Genomic DNA, 19588 nt, shown 5'->3' with positions numbered 1-19588 from the left:
TGTTTGTGTTGTGTGTGTTCTCAGATCCTGACCGGAGAGGACTGGAACGAGGTGATGTACAACGGTATTCGCTCTCAAGGAGGAGTGAAGTCCGGCATGTGGTCCTCTATCTACTTCATAGTGCTCACACTGTTTGGAAACTGTATCCTACATCACTCTTCTTTCAATGCAGTTCATACTTTCATTTCAATCTTCAGGATTTACCAGTTTAATACAACTGCAACAAACTATCTCACTGAGCTCACTCAGCTGAGCTCACAATATATAAATATTGGAGTCATTTCATCATTGGGCCATATGGTCCAGACATTTATTTAAATGACATTCTTCCAGATTATAACTCGAACTAACTACGGTTATTAATAAAGTAAAGCTTTTATGATGTACTATGTCTCTAAACAAGGTCAGCGTTGTGTCAGTCGGTGTTACTTGCACGTCCTTAACTCGGACCAGACACTCTGCTGAATGTCTTCTTGGCCATTGCTGTGGATAATCTTGCCAATGCACAAGAACTGACCAAGGTAAGAACGAGCCCGGTCATCTTACTGCTTCACAGTCTTAATAACCCTTCCCCTCGTCTCCTTTTATCACTTTGATTCTGTTGAATTATTTAAAGTCGCTCCAGTCGTTCAGTCGCCTTTTGCTCTTGTCCTCTTTTGATCAGGATGAAGAGGAAGCAGAGGCAGCGTTCAACCAGAAGCACGCCCTGCAGAAGGCGAAGGAGGTCGGACCGCTGTCCTCCTTCAGGTCTTCAGAGTAAGTGCTGTATTTAGCCGCTCTCCCTGCCTGACCTCCTCCCTCTGTGTCCCCCCCCCCCCCCGGGGATCGTCTATATAGGACGGACCCGCAGTGGCAACACTTAGCACCGGTTGCTGTGGCGAGGCTATCATTAGGTGGGGTAGATTTAACCCCGTCATGCAGAACAGTATAGATGGAGGTTGTGCACCTAAATGTCACTCAGTGCCTGCGGAGAGAATCAGTGTTTGACGGCGTCCCACGACAGACTTATTGATATGTCTTCGCTGTGGAGCCTCTTCCTGCTCCCAGCACTGTAATTTGCTCCAAATTGAAGTCTCCATGGTTACTGGTTCCACTCCGGGTGGGAGGTGCTTATGATGTTGTCATGGAGACAGGGTTACTTAGTGTCCAAATAAACACGGTGTGCCCATTACAGTGCTACACTTCAGGATTCAGCGACGTGGAGATTGTTAAACAAAGTGCGTGCAGGCTTCGATGTGTTGACGTGTTCTCACTTGATAACGTGACCTTGTTTTCTCAATGCTCAGGTTTCCAGCTTGCAGAATAGATCGTGTTGTTTTCTCTTGATTGATTGAGCGCCTGGTCGGAGGTGGTGGAGGTGCATGTGCATGCACCAGAGTGGGGGCCCCTGGCTCTGTATGCACGCTGTGTATTGAGAAACGAGCAGTTTGTTGCATGGGCATGTGGAAGGTTTTACCAGACAACATTTTATTATGACACTATGCACCTTCTTCTTTCTCGCTTTCTGTCCTTCTCTCTTTCTGGAGGCCTTGCCGTTTTCATAGAAAACTTTAACAGACATTAAATTAGAGCGGAAGGGAAACTAGAGCTGCACGCATCACTTTCAGTTCAGCCAGCTGAGGGTCAGGCTCCTGTCAGAGCCCGTAGAGAAGACGAGAATACCACGGGGTCGTCTGGACCTGCATCTGTATTCAGAGAGGACACTCTGAACTTTAAGGGTCTCTTGTCTCGCCGCCGATGTCAGCTGTGAAACCCCGGCGGTATCTGCCCCCGCTGACCTCCAAGAAAGTTGCATGACAGCATTTGCACTATAAAAGAAAAGAGATGCAGCATGTTGGAGGCTGATGATGACTTCACTTTGTGAACGCATGAATCTGATCAGCATGATCAAAGGAAGAAAAACAGGAATCACGCACATGTTTCACGTGCAGTGGAAGAAGTCACACTTATTGTGAGGGACTTGAACTTTACTTTCTGCTACTTTATATTTCTACTTCTCTACAAAATATTGTACTTTTTAATCCACGACATTCATAAGATAACTTCAGTTACTTTGAAGATATTACAATATATTATTATATTACCAAATATTATTATAGGTTAAAATAACCTTTATTGATCCCTTGTTGAAATTTACAAGCAACCCTGCAATATATATAATAATAATATAATATATAATATTCTGAAATACTTTAAATACATTTTGATCCTAATAATTAAGTAAAAATTTGAATGCAGGACTTTTACTTGTAACGGAGTATTTCCACACTTTCACTTTAGTAAAACATCTGAGTACTTTGTCCACTTGTTGTTTTCAGTGTTTTTCTTCCAGTCCCCCCTCCCAAATGCTCTTGAGTACCCTGAATATTTCGGAGCTCTGCACATGATCTAACGAGCTCTCCTAGCATGTCCTAAATGAATGCTAACGTGTGCGTGCTCTGAGGTGAGCCTGGTGTTCAGAGCTGCATCCCAATGTGGTGGTTTGTGTTCAGAGGGTCTTTAAATGACGTTCTCTCTCCCCGTGTTTGCTGATGGAGCCCATCTCTGTGACGCTACCTGCACCCATACTGTGGCTCACACTGTCTAACACCTGTATCTTACTTAAGATGTCTTTTTTTATAAATGTTGCGCTTACTGTTGATGTTTATGAATGTTGTTTAATGGTTTCTAATTCTGCTACCATCTTGTTTGTCGATGTGCCGCTTGGCTCCAGTGGAGACGCACAGCAAAGCATCCGGAGTCATTATCAGCATCAGTTTGCAGTGGAAATATTCTGCAAACGAAATGCATCTTATAACTGAAGATGAAATACATGATTCATATCATAACACGTTCAGAACAGCCTGTAACAGTCTATATAAACGTTATCTTGGAGGATCGTTTGCTGTGTGTCTCCTGTTCTGTTTTGTCTCTGCTCACAAAAGCACTAATGTCTTGTTTTCAACCAATCGCTCATTGATAACACGGACCACACAAGAGTCCACGTTCCAGTAAGTAACACTGTCTGCTCAGCTCTCTGAAGCTCTCACTAACGCCTAAAGTCCCAGACTCATCCTACTCTGTCCTGTACCTCCAAACTCTCCAACCTCATTGTATTCCACCTTTGTTTTTATCTCTACTCCACTGGTTTCATTCTGCATCTTACTCTTTTTCTTATTACAGTCACACAACAATTTGTTAATTTATCACCAAAACATCTTCATCGACCCAGTAAACTGCTTCATGTTGACATGAGAACCTCTTTATAGTGCTTGTTAGTACATCACACTACTGTACTGTGATCTTCATTTGTTTGCTAATTTACATTTCATAGAATGAAAAAGGGAACCTAGAAAGAATTTAGAGCAGATTCAGAAACTTTGAATCGAATTAGAAAACACAGCATGCAAAGAAGTAGTTCCAGACGTGGATCAATAAATAACAATAGAAGCTAAAATGAAATGTCTCAAACCAAATTCTTACACCAAGACATTTACCTTAATTTAATGCTTCTGTATGTTAAAGGGACAGTTCACCCCCAAATCAAATGTGATGGCCCTTTGATAAATACTTTTGATTAACTCAGAAAACATGACCCGGTTAATCCACAGTTATTGTGAGCAGTTTCATGAAGGAACTATTTTCTTCTACTGAACTACATCCGCCAACCGTGTCACCGCTCAGAAGGAAGCGTGCATCCACTCATGGACGAGAGATGGCGTCCTCCTTGGCTGAGCTGTAACCTTAGCGAGCTCAGGAGCTTCTCTTCCTCCTACGCCGTGATACGGTGCAAAGAAAATAGTTCCTACATACAACAGCTCACAACGAGGTCTGCTGATTAGCTTGAGTAACCAGGTCATGGTATTGCTGTTGAGTTTTTCAAATGTATTTTTGGCGCTTTGAGCCCGTCAAGCCGAGTCCATAGTTTCATTATATATATATATATATATATATATTATATATATTCATTATATATTGGCGAGAAGGTCGACATCTCCGTCACTCGGCAGCTCACACCAAAACAATCTAGATTGATAAACACAGGTGAGAGGGGAAAATATGTTTGATTGTGGGGTGAACTGTCCCTTTAAATGCGGTGCTACATATATAATAAACTGTCTGCTTCTTTGTACTGACATTTGGTCTTTTCTTTCTTTCCTCAGGGGAAGCCGGAGGAGGCGGCCCTACCTGTACAGGAAAAGAGCTATCCACCGCAGCCGGCCCACCTACTCCTGCTCCCTGGACGAGGCCCAGGGCAGCATCAGGGAGGGCCGCCCACCCCCACCACTCAACCCCTCTAACTGTTTCATGTCCAGGAGAGAGAGAAGAAAAAGGATGACCATGTCAGTGTGGGAGCAGAGGACCAGCCAGCTGCGGAGACACCGCCAGATGTCCAGCCGAGAGATCCTGTTCAGCAGCCCGAGCGAGGAGAAGGACGGGCCTCCCGCTGCAGGTCAGCAAGGACGCCCCCTGTCACTGCACCGCAAGGCCATGGAGCACTCCCAGTCCGGGAGTTTAAAGCTGACCGACGCTCTAGCCTCCCCATCCAAAAACCTTCCTTCTGTGTGTGTGGATATGCCTCTGGATGCCGCCCTCTCGAGTGACGTCCCTGAACCTCCAAAAGAGCCAGAGTCGTTGGAACCTACGAACGTGCTCCTTCCTGATGCTTCTGTGGCCATACCAGAGCCGCCTGAATCAGAGTCCATCACCCAGAGCGCAAAACTGGACGTTAATCTGAGTCACAACACCGTCAGCGAGCGGCGGAGCCCGAGACTGAACGGTGAGCGTCAGCACAGGGCGGTGAAGAAGTTCAGACCCCCTGACACACTGACTCCTGAGATGGGAGGTCACGGTGGGATCAGGGGAAGGAGGGCGCTGCATCACTGTGACCATCAGAGCGGGGACAGAAGTCCGGCGTCATCCCCCGGGAACGGAAGCCACTTGGGGAGTCGCTCGGTCAGCAGAGAGAGGAGGAGAAATCCCGGGCGAGTGGAGGAGAAGGAGGCAGAGACTAAAAGGGAGGTGGAGGCGTCCAAAGCTGCTGAGAGCAGGTGAGACACAACAGCTGCTCACACAACCTGTCTTTGTTTTTGTTTGGCAGTTTGCTTCAGGTTTGGTGGCAACATTTACAAACTTTAAACAACTCGTGCTTACTACTTGACACACACACGACTTTTCACTAAACCTTTCTATTTAAAACACATAAACATCACATCACCGTGGAGGCTTTCTACACAGATGCTACTTTAAGAGCTCAGATCTCCCTTTACATCTGCACATCAGTGTCGGTGCTCGCTGTGAGGTTATCACTGTCCTGCTGTCTTCTGTCTTCAGACAGAGTGACAGGAGTGAAGGAGGAGACACTGACGCACCAGAGAATCACAGCCACACTGGTGACCAGGAAGAACCTCCTCAGCAGTCAGACCCGTCTCCTCCCGTCATCGCAGAGAGCAACACCGAGGAGACGGAGACGGACACATGTCAGCTCAGCTCCAGTGTGATCGTCAACATGCCCAACGCTCAGTCCTCTCTGGAGCTCTCCACGATCACAGGTATTTCTATTCCACTGAGACCGTTCAGGTTATCATCTAACATAGTTCCCTCTCTGGTTCAGGCTGGGAACTTATTCTCACGTGATATCTTCCAGATTAACATCTCATTTTGAAAACTAAGTGTTCTAGTTTTACGGCGTCTGCTTCCTTGTTTGCATCATGATGTATAAAGACCTCATCATCTTCCCCCCCGACCAGTCAACAGTAAGGACCCTGAAACCTGTAAATCAGAGAAGGAGGAGTCCGAGGAGACGAAGCCGGTGGACACTGTGACTCCAGACAGCATGTTCATCTTCAAACCTGAGAACCCGTGAGTTTCTTCACATGAGGGTTGTCACAACATCACATTCTCACCACACGATCATCATCGTCACATAAACAATTCACAAAAACAACAAAACAATGTCTATCTCTATCTATATCTCTATCTCTATATCTCTATATAGATATAAAGCATTTTAAAATAATAAAAATGCTCTGAGTGAAATAAATGTTTGACTTATTGAACTGAAAACATGAGTAAACATCTGAAACCAGAACTGTACGAACGTGTATATTTATTATTATTATTATTATATTTATTATCACATGACCTCTGCGTCACCTGACCTCTGCGTCACCTGCGTCACATGTCTCCCTCAGGGTGCGTCGAGCGTGTCACTACGTGGTGAACCTCAGGTACTTTGAAATGTCCATCCTGCTGGTCATAGCTGCTAGTAGTATAGCGCTGGCTGCGGAGGACCCTGTAGCCACCTCCTCTAACTGGAATAAGGTTTGTGTGTTTATGTATATATATCCTCTGACACAGGAACAGCTGTTACATTCATGACTTTATACAAACCAGGATGTTTCTGCTGGGGGGGGGCAGTTAAATCACTGATGAGTGAGGAATCTGTTTATGGGAGGAATAATAATTGTCTTGTGACTGTAAAATATCCTCTAATGTCATAAAATCAGAAGAATTTCACCTTTTATTTCCTGTTACATCCTGATGTTCTGATCTTTCTCTGTGACTGTGCTTCTCGTCACACACTCGTCGCAGGTTCTGCGGTACTTTGATTACGTGTTCACCGGAGTCTTCACGTTTGAAATGATTATGAAGGTGAGTTACTGAGTGAAGATGTGGCAACATATTATAAAAGTATCTCTTAATCACTTAAAATCCCTTTTTGGGCATTCCTGTTTGACATGTGAAGAACCGTGAAGAGTGCACAGGTTATAACAAAGAGAGGAAGCATGCATCGCACACACATCTGTCACATCTGTTCATTCAAAGTCAAACTGTCCTGCAGGAGGACATTTCTTAATTGTCTGGTCGTGCCCGCAGATGATCGACCAGGGTCTGCTCCTCCATGACGGCTCGTACTTCAGAGACCTGTGGAACATCCTGGACTTCATCGTGGTGGTGGGAGCGCTGGTGGCCTTCGCCCTCTCGTCAGTCGCGTGATTTATTTCCATTAATCACTAATCATATGTCTAAGCAGCAAAGTGTCTTCAAATCAGCCGTTAGCTTTTTCTTTCCTGCTGTAAATGTGGTTTCACGTCATGCAGTCGGCTCTTCCATGTTGTTTCAACACTGACTGTTGATATGCGTGTCCCCTCTTCCCTGTTGTTCTCCGTCTGTGGGTGATGCCTCCGTGGGATCGACCAGCAGCAATGTGATGGGGTAAAAAAAACTAAAAACTCTTTTAGAACAAATACTTTAAATGTGCAAATATGTCAGATTACACATCCTGTGACGGGAGTGAAAACAAGTGAAGGAGTAACATTTACTACGCTGCAGCCGTGTGGTGCTCACACTCTTTCTGCACAGGAATAACAAAGGACGGGACATCAAGACCATCAAGTCTCTGAGAGTGCTGCGCGTCCTCAGACCGCTGAAGACCATCAAGAGACTTCCTAAACTCAAGGTCAGAGATGCTCTTGGTTGGGTTTCCATACTCGTATCATTTGTATTATGAGCGTGTGATATGCTGGACGTGTGGATGTGAGTCAGGAAAGTATTCAAACCTTCACACACACATATTTAACCTCGATGCCAAATTTCAGCAAAAACTGTGGACGCCAAGGGTCGGGACATGTTTGTGGGCAGAGCTGCTAAAACACAGGTGCTCTTCAAGGAAACAATACTTTCCATGACTTTAAGTGGAAGACGTTGGTGTTGGTTGGCAGTCTGCACAGACCCTTTCTCCCTGCTCACGTGCTTCATCTCTTCCAGGCCGTGTTCGACTGTGTGGTGACGTCTCTGAAAAACGTCTTCAACATCCTGATCGTCTACAAGCTTTTCATGTTCATCTTCGCCGTCATCGCTGTGCAGCTCTTCAAGGGGAAGTTTTTCTACTGCACCGACAGCTCCAAGGACACGGAGAAGGACTGCCAGTAATACTCAACTCACATGGGCACAACGCAACACTGTAGTGCCAGAAGCATGTTTACATAAAGTCAGCATGACTTACTATAAACATAATAACATAAACTTAAACACAACAAAACCAGCAACAACCTGGTGCAGGACAGACTGTCATCTTCATCTTCATCTTCATCTTAAAGACATTGTTTCTTTCTCTCTTCTCCCTTCATCTCTATTCGTCTTATTCTACAATAGCTTGTTTTTATTTCTGTCCTCTTGACTCTTTAATGACATTTTATAATGTGTTTATTTTGCGCTTAATGCTTTTAATGTGGATTGCATCGCTGTTGAAAGGAGCGATATTAATAAAGTTATTTTCCCTTCATCACTTTTCTTACTTCATTCAGTCGTTTGTTGTGTTTTGACTTATGATTCTTACTTGTCTTGACGTTCTTTCTCCTCCTCTTCCTCGTCCCGCAGGGGTTACTACATTGACTACACGAAGGACAAGAAGGAGGTGAAGAGAAGAGAGTGGAAGAGACACGAGTTTCACTACGACAACGTTGTCTGGGCTCTGCTCACTCTGTTCACCGTGTCCACCGGAGAGGGCTGGCCTCAGTGAGTGTCCCTGCGATATTATTTAAATATCATTTTCCATTCTTCGAGGGCTCATTAGCTTTTCTGAGCATTATAACCTTTTAACTTCTGGCCTGTTCTTCAGTAATGGTCCAATCTGACCTTTGATGAAGGAAATATAATAGATGTGATTAACTTAACAAAGATTTTGGCCCTTTGTTATCTCATAATAAGGTTACGCCAATATTTCACCGGCAGTGTTTGTGGGTTTGTTCTGTCCCGGCCCTCGTTAATTCTCTGCTGCAGTGGAAATACATTTCAATTATATCTATTTGGATGTTGACCCCCACCCAGTGAACAAATACTCCCAAATAGTTTCTTCCTAAACTAATATCTGCTGTAAGTATGCAACAGTTTGGCGTTTGTGAATGATTTAAATCTGTTGTGTGTTACAGTGAAATGATTCCTATAGTTTTAATAGCATTAGCGTTAGCATTAGTTAGCTTCCTGTCTCCGCTCCTCCAGGGTTCTGCAGCACTCAGTAGACGTGACGGAGGAGGACAGAGGTCCGAGCCACGGCAACAGGATGGAGATGTCCATCTTCTACGTCATCTACTTTGTCGTCTTTCCTTTCTTCTTCGTCAACATCTTCGTGGCTCTCATCATCATCACTTTTCAGGAACAGGGGGATAAGATGATGGAGGAGTGCAGCCTGGAAAAGAACGAGGTGATTGATGGAGGAACGACAAACAAACACTTCCTCTGTCTCCGTCTTTGTGTGTTTAAGGACCCAGATCTTATCGGTCTCCTTTTCACTTTATGCAAAGTATAGATGAACAGTCAGATGTACTCTGAGTGTCTTTATGAATCATAAATGTTCTTGTAGGAACATCTACTTCTTCACATGTACAGTGTATCGTTGCTGTTTCATCGTCTGTCTCCTGTTCTGTGTTTCAGAGGGCGTGTATAGACTTTGCCATCAGTGCCAAGCCCCTGACCCGTTACATGCCCCAGAACCGACACACGTTCCAGTACCGTCTGTGGCACTTTGTGGTGTCGCCCTCTTTTGAGTACACCGTCCTCGCCATGATCGCTCTCAACACCATTGTACTGATGATGAAGGTGAGGAGAATGAGAGAAGAACAATTTAAATAGTACAACGGGACATTTCAGAAGCACCAGAATGAGACGGATATCTGCATCGTGAACCTGCGACCCCGGTGTGTCGCTCCTGTTCGGGTTCCACCTCAACAAAGTGATGTTTTTATTGGCTCTGCTGATGTTTTAGTTTTTTCCCACCTCCCTCTCTTTTCAGACTTGGGCTGGTCGTTGAGACAGACCGACTCAGGGTGACTCAGCCTGTATTAATTATTGATCTATAATGTCTCGGGGCTGCTATTTAGCATGACCTCATTAACTGTGGCTGCCGCCCCTGGAGGAATTACTCCTTTTATAGTGCGACAGATGAGAGGTGGGGAGACTGAGGCACTATTTATGGGTCTGGAGGAATCTTCCATCAACCTGTAGATCTGCAGGGCGCGTTCAGTACACCGCTTAGGCAATATTCCACTTTTATCCTTCTCATAACACGTATTTCTTCTTGTTTAACCCCTGACACCTTTCTGCTTTCAGTATTACTCCGCCCCGCCGGCATACGAGGCCGTACTGAAGCACCTGAACACGGCGTTCACTGTTCTCTTCTCCGTCGAGTGCGTCCTCAAGATCATGGCTTTCGGCTTTCTGGTGAGAAACAAAAAAGAGCAACACAAAGGCTGAATGTGAATGTGCGACCTCGCTTCAGAAACAGCATCTTTCCTCTTTCTGCAGAACTACTTTCGAGACACGTGGAACATTTTTGACTTCATCACCGTTTTGGGCAGCATCACGGAGATCGTGGTAGACGTGCAGGTAATAAGAAAAGTATCAACACTGAGAGAGAGGCTGAGTTCACAATCGCTTACCTTTTACTTTTAGTACGTTCTGCAGCTGCTCTTACAAAGTGCCATCTGTTGCATGCGGTATGTGTTCAATTAGAACATAATACATAACATAACGCCTTGACCTTTGAACCTCTTGCTCAAATATCTGCTGTGCAAAGATCCAAAGATTCTGAAACCAACAATGCAACTCACAGTTCACTCAGACATACAAAGAAATGCAATAGTGTAACATGATGGAGCAGGAATATGTCAAATATATACATATAGAATAGAATAAGATGAAATTAAATACTGATAAGGCTGTGTTATATGTATACATGTATAACATATGAGCTGTAGCAGGTGCAACATTATGGTATCAACATGTAGATAGGGTGGCAGAAATGCATGCTGGGAGCATACTGCATCCTGGTATTTTTGGCATTTGACAAACTATATATGAGGACGTACTGAATCTGTGTGGTAGTTTGCTTTCTGACTCTTCTCTGCACAGTTTCCTTCAACTTGACGTATGCATGTGAACATTGATTCCTTCCTCCTCCCTTTGTGTCCAGTTTGTGGACACGTTCAACATGAGTTTCTTGAAGCTCTTCCGAGCAGCTCGCCTGATCAAGCTGCTCAGACAAGGTTACACCATCCGGATTCTTCTGTGGACCTTCGTCCAGTCCTTCAAGGCTTTGCCCTACGTCTGCCTGCTCATCGCCATGCTCTTCTTCATCTACGCCATCATTGGCATGCAGGTTAGAAAGACACGCGCTCGATGGTGGAGGTTAATATCCTACATTTACCATTTCTGTCCAGCACCGTACAGAAACTGCTTATATGGATCACATTTTGCTTAAATGTCTGCTTACAGTGTTCATTTTGGTTCTTTTCATACACATACATATGTAAGAAAATGATATATTTTAGATTTTATTTTTATATTAGGCATTGATAGCCTAGTTTATTTTAAGGCTTGTCAAAAATGTAGAAATGTCCTGAAATCACCGCTAAGCTGTAGCTTAGGAGCCTATTTGTACTGCTAACATGACTGTATGAACTACAGTAAAGCATATTGTATATACAGTACTGTACTGTATTATAGTGTATTTGAATTAAACACAGTTACAGTCATTGAAACAGCTGGACTGTGTTTTGAAACAGTCAATATTGAAGCTATTTGTTTCATTACGTTTTATTAAAGTCATGTATACAAATGTTAATTAGATGTTAATGTTAAAACGTTGAGTGATCACTGAGAGGTTTCCACTGTGTATTTAATTAATGATGAATTATAAACTGAAGGTTTGGTGTGTGTGAATCAGGTGTTTGGGAACATTAAGCTGAACGAGGAGACTCACATTACGCAGCACAACAACTTCAAGACCTTCTCTGGAGCTCTGATGCTGCTGTTCAGGTACGACACCTTCACACCTCCTGTTCCTCCGGGAGCTTTGGACTGTATGTTGACTTCATGCAGACAACAGCGCCAGCATATTTATATTTATATAATAATAATATAATATATAATCTACAAAAAGATCTAAAGTTAGAAGGAAAGAAATGTGGTGATAGAGGCATGTGAGAGTTAATGTTAATGTGTTTCTTTCTATTCACTGTCAAATCATATTTTCCATTACAGCTTTTCATAATTATATAATAAAATAGGAATAAATTAAGCTTAAATAAATAATAAATGTAATATTAAAATAAGTTGAGGTTAATAAAATAATAATAAATAAATAATAGTAATATTAAATAAATAAATAAAACAAAAATAATAATAAAAAGTTGAGTTCATATTAAATAAAATAATTATTATATTTATATTATATTCTTTTATGGTTGCTTCCTGTAAATGTTTGCATTAGACTCGACGAGGTCTCACATCTGACAGTCGAGTCTGGATGCTTTGATGCACCTTCCAGATGGCAGACGGGACTGTGAATACACTGTGAGCTGGACTGCTCGGGTCCTGTTGTGTAATGTGTGTGTGCGTGTGTGTGTGTGTGTGTGTGTGTGTGTGTGTGTGTGTGTGTGTGTGTGTGTGTGTGTGTCCAGGAGTGCCACAGGGGAGTCATGGCAGGAGATTATGTTGTCGTGTCTGGGGGGACAGAAGTGTGAGACGGACACGTCGCTTTCCGCAGCAGTACTGACGTCCGACCAGGAGGGGGGCTGTGGCTCCGACTTCGCCTATTTCTACTTTGTCTCCTTCATCTTCTTCAGCTCCTTTCTGGTAAGACGATGGGCTCTTCTCATTTCTCAGTTTGTATTTCCTCGCATCCTACTCCTTGCGTCCTACTCCCTCCCACCTAGGAGGCAAGCAGAGGAGGCAAAGAAGAGACACGAGGAGAGAAGAGGCATTTAACATAATGACGTGAGACAGATGATAACAGTGTTCATTCACATCCTCGCTCAGAGCTCCTCCGGCGAGCATCCTGTCTCCTCGAGATGCATTTTAGGAATTGAGACGGCAGGAGGACGTAGGAGACGAAGAGGCACAAGAAAGTGCACTTTCCATCATCCTTTAAATGAACGTCCTCCTCTTCCTCTGTCTCCAGATGCTGAACCTGTTTGTGGCTGTGATCATGGATAACTTTGAGTATCTGACGAGAGACTCTTCCATCTTGGGTCCTCACCACCTGGACGAGTTTGTGCGGATCTGGGGGGAGTATGACCGCGCCGCCTGGTGAGTGTCTCATGCTGCCGTTTTCAGAGTCTAATGATGTGTTCTACTGTCACGCTGTGAAATATAAACGGAGCTGGGGAGGGAGGTAATAATCTGAGAAAGAACTCTGAATTTCCAAGATTCATGTCAGAAATAATCGTAAATTTGTGTTTTTTTTCTCACAAATACAAGACTTTATGATCATAATCTCAAAGAATATTGAGTTTCTGTAACGTAAATGTACCATTTAATCTTTATAACCCCTCCCCCGGCTCTTTTTGTTACCGACACTAGCTGTAACACGGCGTCGTAGTGTCTAATATTGAATGTTAAAAGCAAGTTTGGGGTGTCTGCTACTGACAAACATGAACTTCAGTGCTGTTTAAGAAACTAATAATCATATAATAATGTAATATGCATGTAAAATAATTATGCATTTCTTCATTACAGATTTTAAAAAGTTGATTTAATGCTGTTTAAATGTCCTCAAAGTGCTCCTGTGAGGACGAAGCCTTCGTTCAGGCCTCATTCACAACTACAACTAAAGACATGTATGTTCTTTCCAGTGGTAGGCTCCACTATAAGGAGATGTACAAAGTCGTACGCACTATCTCGCCTCCCCTGGGCTTTGGGAAGAACTGCCCTCACAGGGTGGCCTGCAAGGTTTGGTTCCCAAATATCAACAAACCCCCCCCCTCTGCCTCTTCCGTGTGGGATCCTTCCTGACTGCCTCCTATCCCTCCCTTCCTTCCCTTCACCAGCACGCTTGACCTTTAGGGCCGTGTTACTCAAAGAATGACGACACTCGAGTCTCAGGGTACTAAGGCACGGGGCATCCCTCATGCAGGATTATAACTGTATCAAGGCACTTAAAATGCTTCCTGTTGCAGAGCAATGAGGGGGAAGCCTGTCTCTTTCTACCTTTTTAGATCTGGTTTAAAGATGTTTTTAGTGCTCTTACGCACACACAACGTAAGTATCTGAGATTTGTACCAGATCCAGCGAGGCTGTCATTCCTTTGCTCATCCTGTTTTCTCCTTTCCCAGATTTCTATGCCCTGATGGCAGCATAGAAAGTATACAACCTGTTTTATGTTCTCCTACTTTGCTCCCTACTTCTTTGTGATGCCTTAAATAATCCTTTCTCTTGTATCTCCTCCATTCTTCCTCTCTTTCACCCCTCCTGTGCTCTTCTCCTCCTCCCTCCCTCGGGAACGCACTCCCCGTCTCCTCCACCGTTATTCACTTCCTCCTGCACCTCCAACATCATTCCTCCCCCCCCCCCCCCCCCCCCCCCCCACCTACACGGCTACCTGGCGCCCCCAGTGGTCGTATCCATTACACTGACATGTATGAGATGTTGACCCACATGTCGCCACCTCTAGGCCTGGGCAAGAAATGCCCCTCCAAGGTGGCATATAAGGTAGACTAAACCGCAGACAGGCACTGCCTTCACATTTAAACCCCCGAGGACAGGCCATGGAAGCTCATTTTGTGTGTCACACATTTGAAAAGCAAAGCATTTGATCTGCTAGTTATATAACGCTGCGTGGTGGAGTCCCAGTGTTTGGTCATTGGCAGATGATAAGTGCTACAGGAATGATTCGCCTGCTTTTGCTTTGCATCTTGGCAGAAAAATCAGACATCATTCTCAGTTTGCTTTTATCTGACGAGAGAGTCTCAGAGTTTCTTTATTGAACCGATCAGAAAGTTGTCAAATGTAGAAGTCTGCCGCCAAATGTTCTCATCTTTCATACTTACTTACATTTACCTGCCTGCATGTGCCTCCTGCCACGGCCCCATGTTACGTGTGTGTTGTGTGTTGTGTGTGTGTGTGTGTGTGTAAGCTTGTGAGCCTGCATGCATGCTCCATCACAGATGAACGCTAAACTCCTAGTGAAGTGTGTTGTATGAGTTTATAAAAGGATATAAACAGAAGGACAGAAGGAGGTGTGTGTCTGTGTTTATTTTATGACCTCAGATTGTTTTGTTGACCTTGAGATTCTGTCTCATGTCGGTGTCGTCTGATTTCAACTTTAACTTCATTCAAACAAAGCAAACTATGCTGTATGTTGAACCTTTTTCTTTTGTAATGACGCCCAGAAAGACGCTGGTTGATCATCATTTCTTTCAAGCTAGTTGCCCTGAAATCATAATCATAATCATAATTAAGGAGGCAGATTCTCTTATATTCTTCCTTTGAGCTGAAACTTATTTAAATTTTGTTTATAATATAGTAAGACAGTGGTTCCCAAACTGGGGGGCGGGCACGGCAGGAATAGAAGTGTATTCTTGCAGAGAAAGGTTCTTGTTTTTATGCAGGGAGTTGGTAAACTGGCCATTTGTGAAGATGCACGCTGCAGTGTCACTTTAATGCTTCCACTCCAGAAGTGACTTGTTCCTTATTTACTTTTGTTCAGTAAGATATCACACTGCAGCTGCAGTTATGTATTAATTACGGACAATGTTTCAAATTCTATAGGATTTTGCAGACAACTTCTTTTATCTTCAACAAAGTCTAAGTGCAAACCAGAGCTGTACCCATTCCTAACAACGCTGCTGTAAATGACCACGGTGTATTACTGTGCATGTGTATTGTTGAACTACACATGTAAAAGCTCAACTAGAGACAAGAGTCCATTTAGCTTTAGTTATAAACTCTCTGTGCAGCACATCAGTTTCACTGTTAATATGTTAGATTGCATCATCCCTATCAAATACACATGTATTCACTTCAATGAATTGGCAGAAGGGTCGTCCTGCAGAAACGTTTGGGAACCACTGGTGTAACACAAGGACGCTCCTGCCTGTGTCCCAGCTTGAGAATGTCTGTAAGTTAAATAAATCATCATTTTGGTGAAGCAGGCTTCGATAATGAGAGTATTAAGTCATCATGACCACAAGATAAGAGGATTTACAGACATTATGATCCACCGCAGCCACTCTGGGCTCTTCTACATTGTGATGTGTTGTATAAGTGTGAAGGTGTGTCTGACTGTGCTGCTCTCTGTGCGGCCATCAGAGACTCGTCCTGATGAACATGCCCGTGGACGATGACATGTCCGTCCACTTCACCTCCACGCTCATGGCGCTCATCCGCACCGCCCTGGAGGTCAAGATAGCCCGAGGTTTGACCGAATATCAAAACCTTACAGACACACATTTAATGTGACACATTAAATCACTCTTATAGATAATAATTCATCCATAAGCTGCGTCCAATGAATATTATTAGGATTATAGCGTGTTTTTCTTTGCTCTTAGTCTGGTAATAAATGTGTGTGTGTGTGTGTGTGTGTGTGTGTGTGTGTGTGTGTCTCCTATGACTATGACTGATCCATTATAATTGTGTAACAGAGGGTAATTATGTGATGCATTGTTGTTTCTGTTTTAAACTATTGACAGACACAAACAAACCATCTATCTTTCTTTTTTATGAAATCTCCAGGAGGGGAGGATAGAAATGAGATGGACCTGGACTTGCAGAAGGAGATCGGGGTCATCTGGCCTCATCTGGCTCAGAAGACGTTGGACGTGCTGGTTCCCATTCACAAAGGTGACATCAGGCTGCAACTTAAACACACAGTAATAACTTCCTGCCACCAGGGGACTCTCAGTCAAAGCAATAACAAGACGTTTCTCCTGGTTCGGATTCCTTCATTGGGAAAAGTCACATATTATAGCTTTAACAGTAACAATTCATAAGCGCTAAATGTTTGGGCTTTTGATAATGTACTCTTGAAGGGTCACGTCTGATGCGTTCTCTGTTTTCAGCCAGTGACATGACCATCGGGAAGATCTATGCCGCCATGATGATCATGGACTACTACAAGCAGAGCAAGGCCAAGAAGCTCCGACAGCAGCTGGAGGAACAGGTCCTTTTCATTTTCATATCATAATTCTGCTCTTTTCATCCTTAAATGTTGAATGTACGTACATTTGTGACTTTAATCTTAGAGACTGTTTTATTATTTTACTCGTAAATGTACGACTTTATAATCTCAGAGAGTATTCAAGTTTCTTTATTGTAAATTTACGACTTTAATCTCAGAGAATTTACACGTTTCTTAATCTTAAATTTACGACTTTAATCTCAGTAACTTCCTTTTCTCAGAATATATCCACCCTTCCTCCGACTAATGGCTCTTTTTTTTTACCTATAATGGCCTTAATGCATAATGTATGTAAATAATATACAGTTCTCTTTCAGTTTTAAATTGGTCCATGTCCGTGTTGTATGAGCGTATTTTAGTTTCCCATCTCCCCCGTGTGTTTTTCTCCCCCTACAGAAACATGCGCCCATGTTCCAGCGTATGGACGCCTCCTCTCTGCCCCAAGAAATCCTATGCAACGCCAAATCCCTTTCATTCCTCCAGCACAGCGCCGGATCCGCTCTGTAAATATCCAACCTTTTCCTCACACAGTTGTTTAATGTGGTTTCTGCTGGACGGGATAGAAAGCGTCTTGTTTTCTGTAGATCTGGTCGCTGACTTTATTCCTTTATCATCGTCAACATTAATTGGTTTTGTGGGAATGTAATTCAGTTGCCCCGTCTGTGTCCGTGCGCTGCTGCAGCACCAGAGGAGGTTTCGTGGCACTCAGCCCCGTCTCTCCACAAGAGATGTTCCTGCAGCCGCTGTCCCACTCCAGGGAGGAGAAGGAGGAGGAGGATGACAGCGACTACCGTTCACCCTACCACCCCTACCACCACCCACGTCACCACCCCCGTCATTTACACACACTGGTAACCGTGTAGTGTTGAGAACGCTGCTTAATCATGTCAGCTTCTAGAGAAGTCCATTCATGGCAATATGCATCCTCTTATTGTTTGCTAGTTTATCTCCTGCAAGAGAATAACAAAAGAATATAATTCAAATGAACTACATGCAACATCTGCACTGGGACACTTTGCTTTTTGCTTTGTTGTTAAAACATTATCAGAGCATCTTTATAGAGACGCACTTTGAACTGCGCATCATTTGCAACCACTAATGATATCACAACATGAGTTTTGCAGCCAAGTGAAGAAATTATAAATTATTTTCGCTTCTGTAAGTGCGTGTGGCTATTAGCGTTGACCTTTGTAAATGTTTTTGCTATGAGGCTCCTTTGCATAGAGAACAGCTGATTGTGCGTAACATATTACGTCATTTAAATACGTACCAACAGCACGGAAGCACCAACACGCTATTTGATTGGCAGCGCAGTTCGGGGTGCATTTGAGAATTAGAAATGTTTTTGTGCGTTCGCCCCTCAGTCTCAGTCTTTAGCTTTTGGAAGGAGAAATAAATTAGATGTAACCAGCGCTCTTTTCTATCGTATCTTTTAGGTGCCAGACGTGGTGGAGTATAACCAAGTGATGCAGCAGGCCAGGCAGGACGCAGCAGTTATTAAATCACCTCAGCGGACAGCCTCTATCAGAGCGTCCTCCATGCCCAGACTGGCTGTTGATCCACCGGTAATAAAGAGTAATAACCTTTATTCAAACCTATATTCAGTACAGTATATGTGCCTGTATGTATGTGTGTTTGATTGTGAGAGGAGTCGTTCACAGTTACTTAAGTCATTCCTCCTCTGGTTGTTGATGTGTATGTAGCCTGGGATGTCAGCAGACAGTAAGCTGATGAAGCGCTCCTTCTCCACCATCGGAGACCAGTGTGTGAACGGCCTCTGGCAGGAGCAACACTCTCTGGAGAGAATCAGTCCTGACGGCACATACAGGCCGCGTCAGAGGAGCTACAGAGGTCACCAGACACACATTACATCGCACCTCCTGATACATATTCATAGCAACGGTTAGAAGATAGAGAAGTTCAAATGGGCAAAATACATGAACAGCATCTGCTGCAACCCGAAGACACTGTTCATGAATTCAGCTGCTTTTGAATCACAGTTGACTTTAATGTCAGAATCAACACATTTAAGCTGCAATGACCTTAAGGATTGCATATCCAGCTTTATTTATATTGGAGGAACAACCCAAATTAAATGGAAATTAGATTCTTTATGGGCTCCTGAATATATGTGCACAACACATTATTCACTAAATCAGAAAAGGATGATGTCAAGTGTTCAATGTGTTCAAGTGCTGCATTGATATGGACCAAAAGTAGACCAACGGTATGTTTTACAAGTGTAATTCCTTAAATGATATCATTGTACCTGTAATTTAAAGTAAAACAAATACAGAATGGGCCTTTAAACTGGATCATTTGGATGTAGTAGGATATGTTTTACACGGTTTCTTTCCTCTGACATAAAACTGAGGTGACTTTCTTTCCTTTAAAAACATTTCTTCTGACTAACTAGAATCTAAACGCCTCTCAGGTCCTCGAATCAACCACAAAGAAACAAGCAGTCACGAGCGAGGGCGATCTAAGGAACGGCGCCACCTACTGTCCCCTGACGTGTCCCGCTGCAACTCTGAGGAGCGCAGCCGCGACACGTCCTGTGAAAGGAGACGGTCCCGTTCACCGAGCGAAGGACGCACACACACCTTACAGAGACAGGTAGGAGTACGACGCGCTAAAGGGTGAGAAAAG

At 43.7% G+C, this 19588-nt stretch overlaps 1 protein-coding gene across 4 annotated transcripts in view; it reads left to right on the top strand.

Moving 5' to 3' along the window:
- The window catches only part of cacna1ea (calcium channel, voltage-dependent, R type, alpha 1E subunit a), a 78364-nt gene that overhangs the window by 55581 nt on the left and 3195 nt on the right, over window positions 1-19588 (top strand). For 2 of the 4 annotated variants that reach the window (XM_029429362.1, XM_029429364.1), the window contains 30 exons: window positions 25-142; window positions 454-521; window positions 665-756; window positions 4143-5030; window positions 5314-5531; window positions 5730-5841; window positions 6174-6303; window positions 6574-6633; window positions 6859-6965; window positions 7186-7197; window positions 7345-7441; window positions 7750-7910; window positions 8362-8499; window positions 8983-9184; window positions 9415-9579; window positions 10090-10200; window positions 10285-10365; window positions 10952-11137; window positions 11705-11796; window positions 12441-12615; window positions 12941-13068; window positions 14373-14469; window positions 16069-16174; window positions 16495-16602; window positions 16821-16921; window positions 17336-17442; window positions 17622-17790; window positions 18376-18504; window positions 18643-18790; window positions 19374-19555. In XM_029429362.1, the coding sequence (XP_029285222.1) occupies window positions 25-142; window positions 454-521; window positions 665-756; window positions 4143-5030; window positions 5314-5531; window positions 5730-5841; window positions 6174-6303; window positions 6574-6633; window positions 6859-6965; window positions 7186-7197; window positions 7345-7441; window positions 7750-7910; window positions 8362-8499; window positions 8983-9184; window positions 9415-9579; window positions 10090-10200; window positions 10285-10365; window positions 10952-11137; window positions 11705-11796; window positions 12441-12615; window positions 12941-13068; window positions 14373-14469; window positions 16069-16174; window positions 16495-16602; window positions 16821-16921; window positions 17336-17442; window positions 17622-17790; window positions 18376-18504; window positions 18643-18790; window positions 19374-19555 (4488 nt within the window). Of the gene's footprint in view, window positions 1-24; window positions 143-453; window positions 522-664; window positions 757-4142; window positions 5031-5313; window positions 5532-5729; window positions 5842-6173; window positions 6304-6573; window positions 6634-6858; window positions 6966-7185; window positions 7198-7344; window positions 7442-7749; window positions 7911-8361; window positions 8500-8982; window positions 9185-9414; window positions 9580-10089; window positions 10201-10284; window positions 10366-10951; window positions 11138-11704; window positions 11797-12440; window positions 12616-12940; window positions 13069-13613; window positions 13711-14372; window positions 14470-16068; window positions 16175-16494; window positions 16603-16820; window positions 16922-17335; window positions 17443-17621; window positions 17791-18375; window positions 18505-18642; window positions 18791-19373; window positions 19556-19588 lie in introns of all 4 variants that reach the window. The other 2 variants (XM_029429365.1, XM_029429363.1) reach the window with 2 other exon arrangements.

This window comes from Cottoperca gobio, chromosome 4, assembly GCF_900634415.1.
Source record: "Cottoperca gobio chromosome 4, fCotGob3.1, whole genome shotgun sequence".
NCBI lineage: Eukaryota > Metazoa > Chordata > Actinopteri > Perciformes > Bovichtidae > Cottoperca > Cottoperca gobio.
Note: the sequence above shows the minus strand (reverse complement) of the source record. Positions and strands in the feature narration are given on the sequence as shown.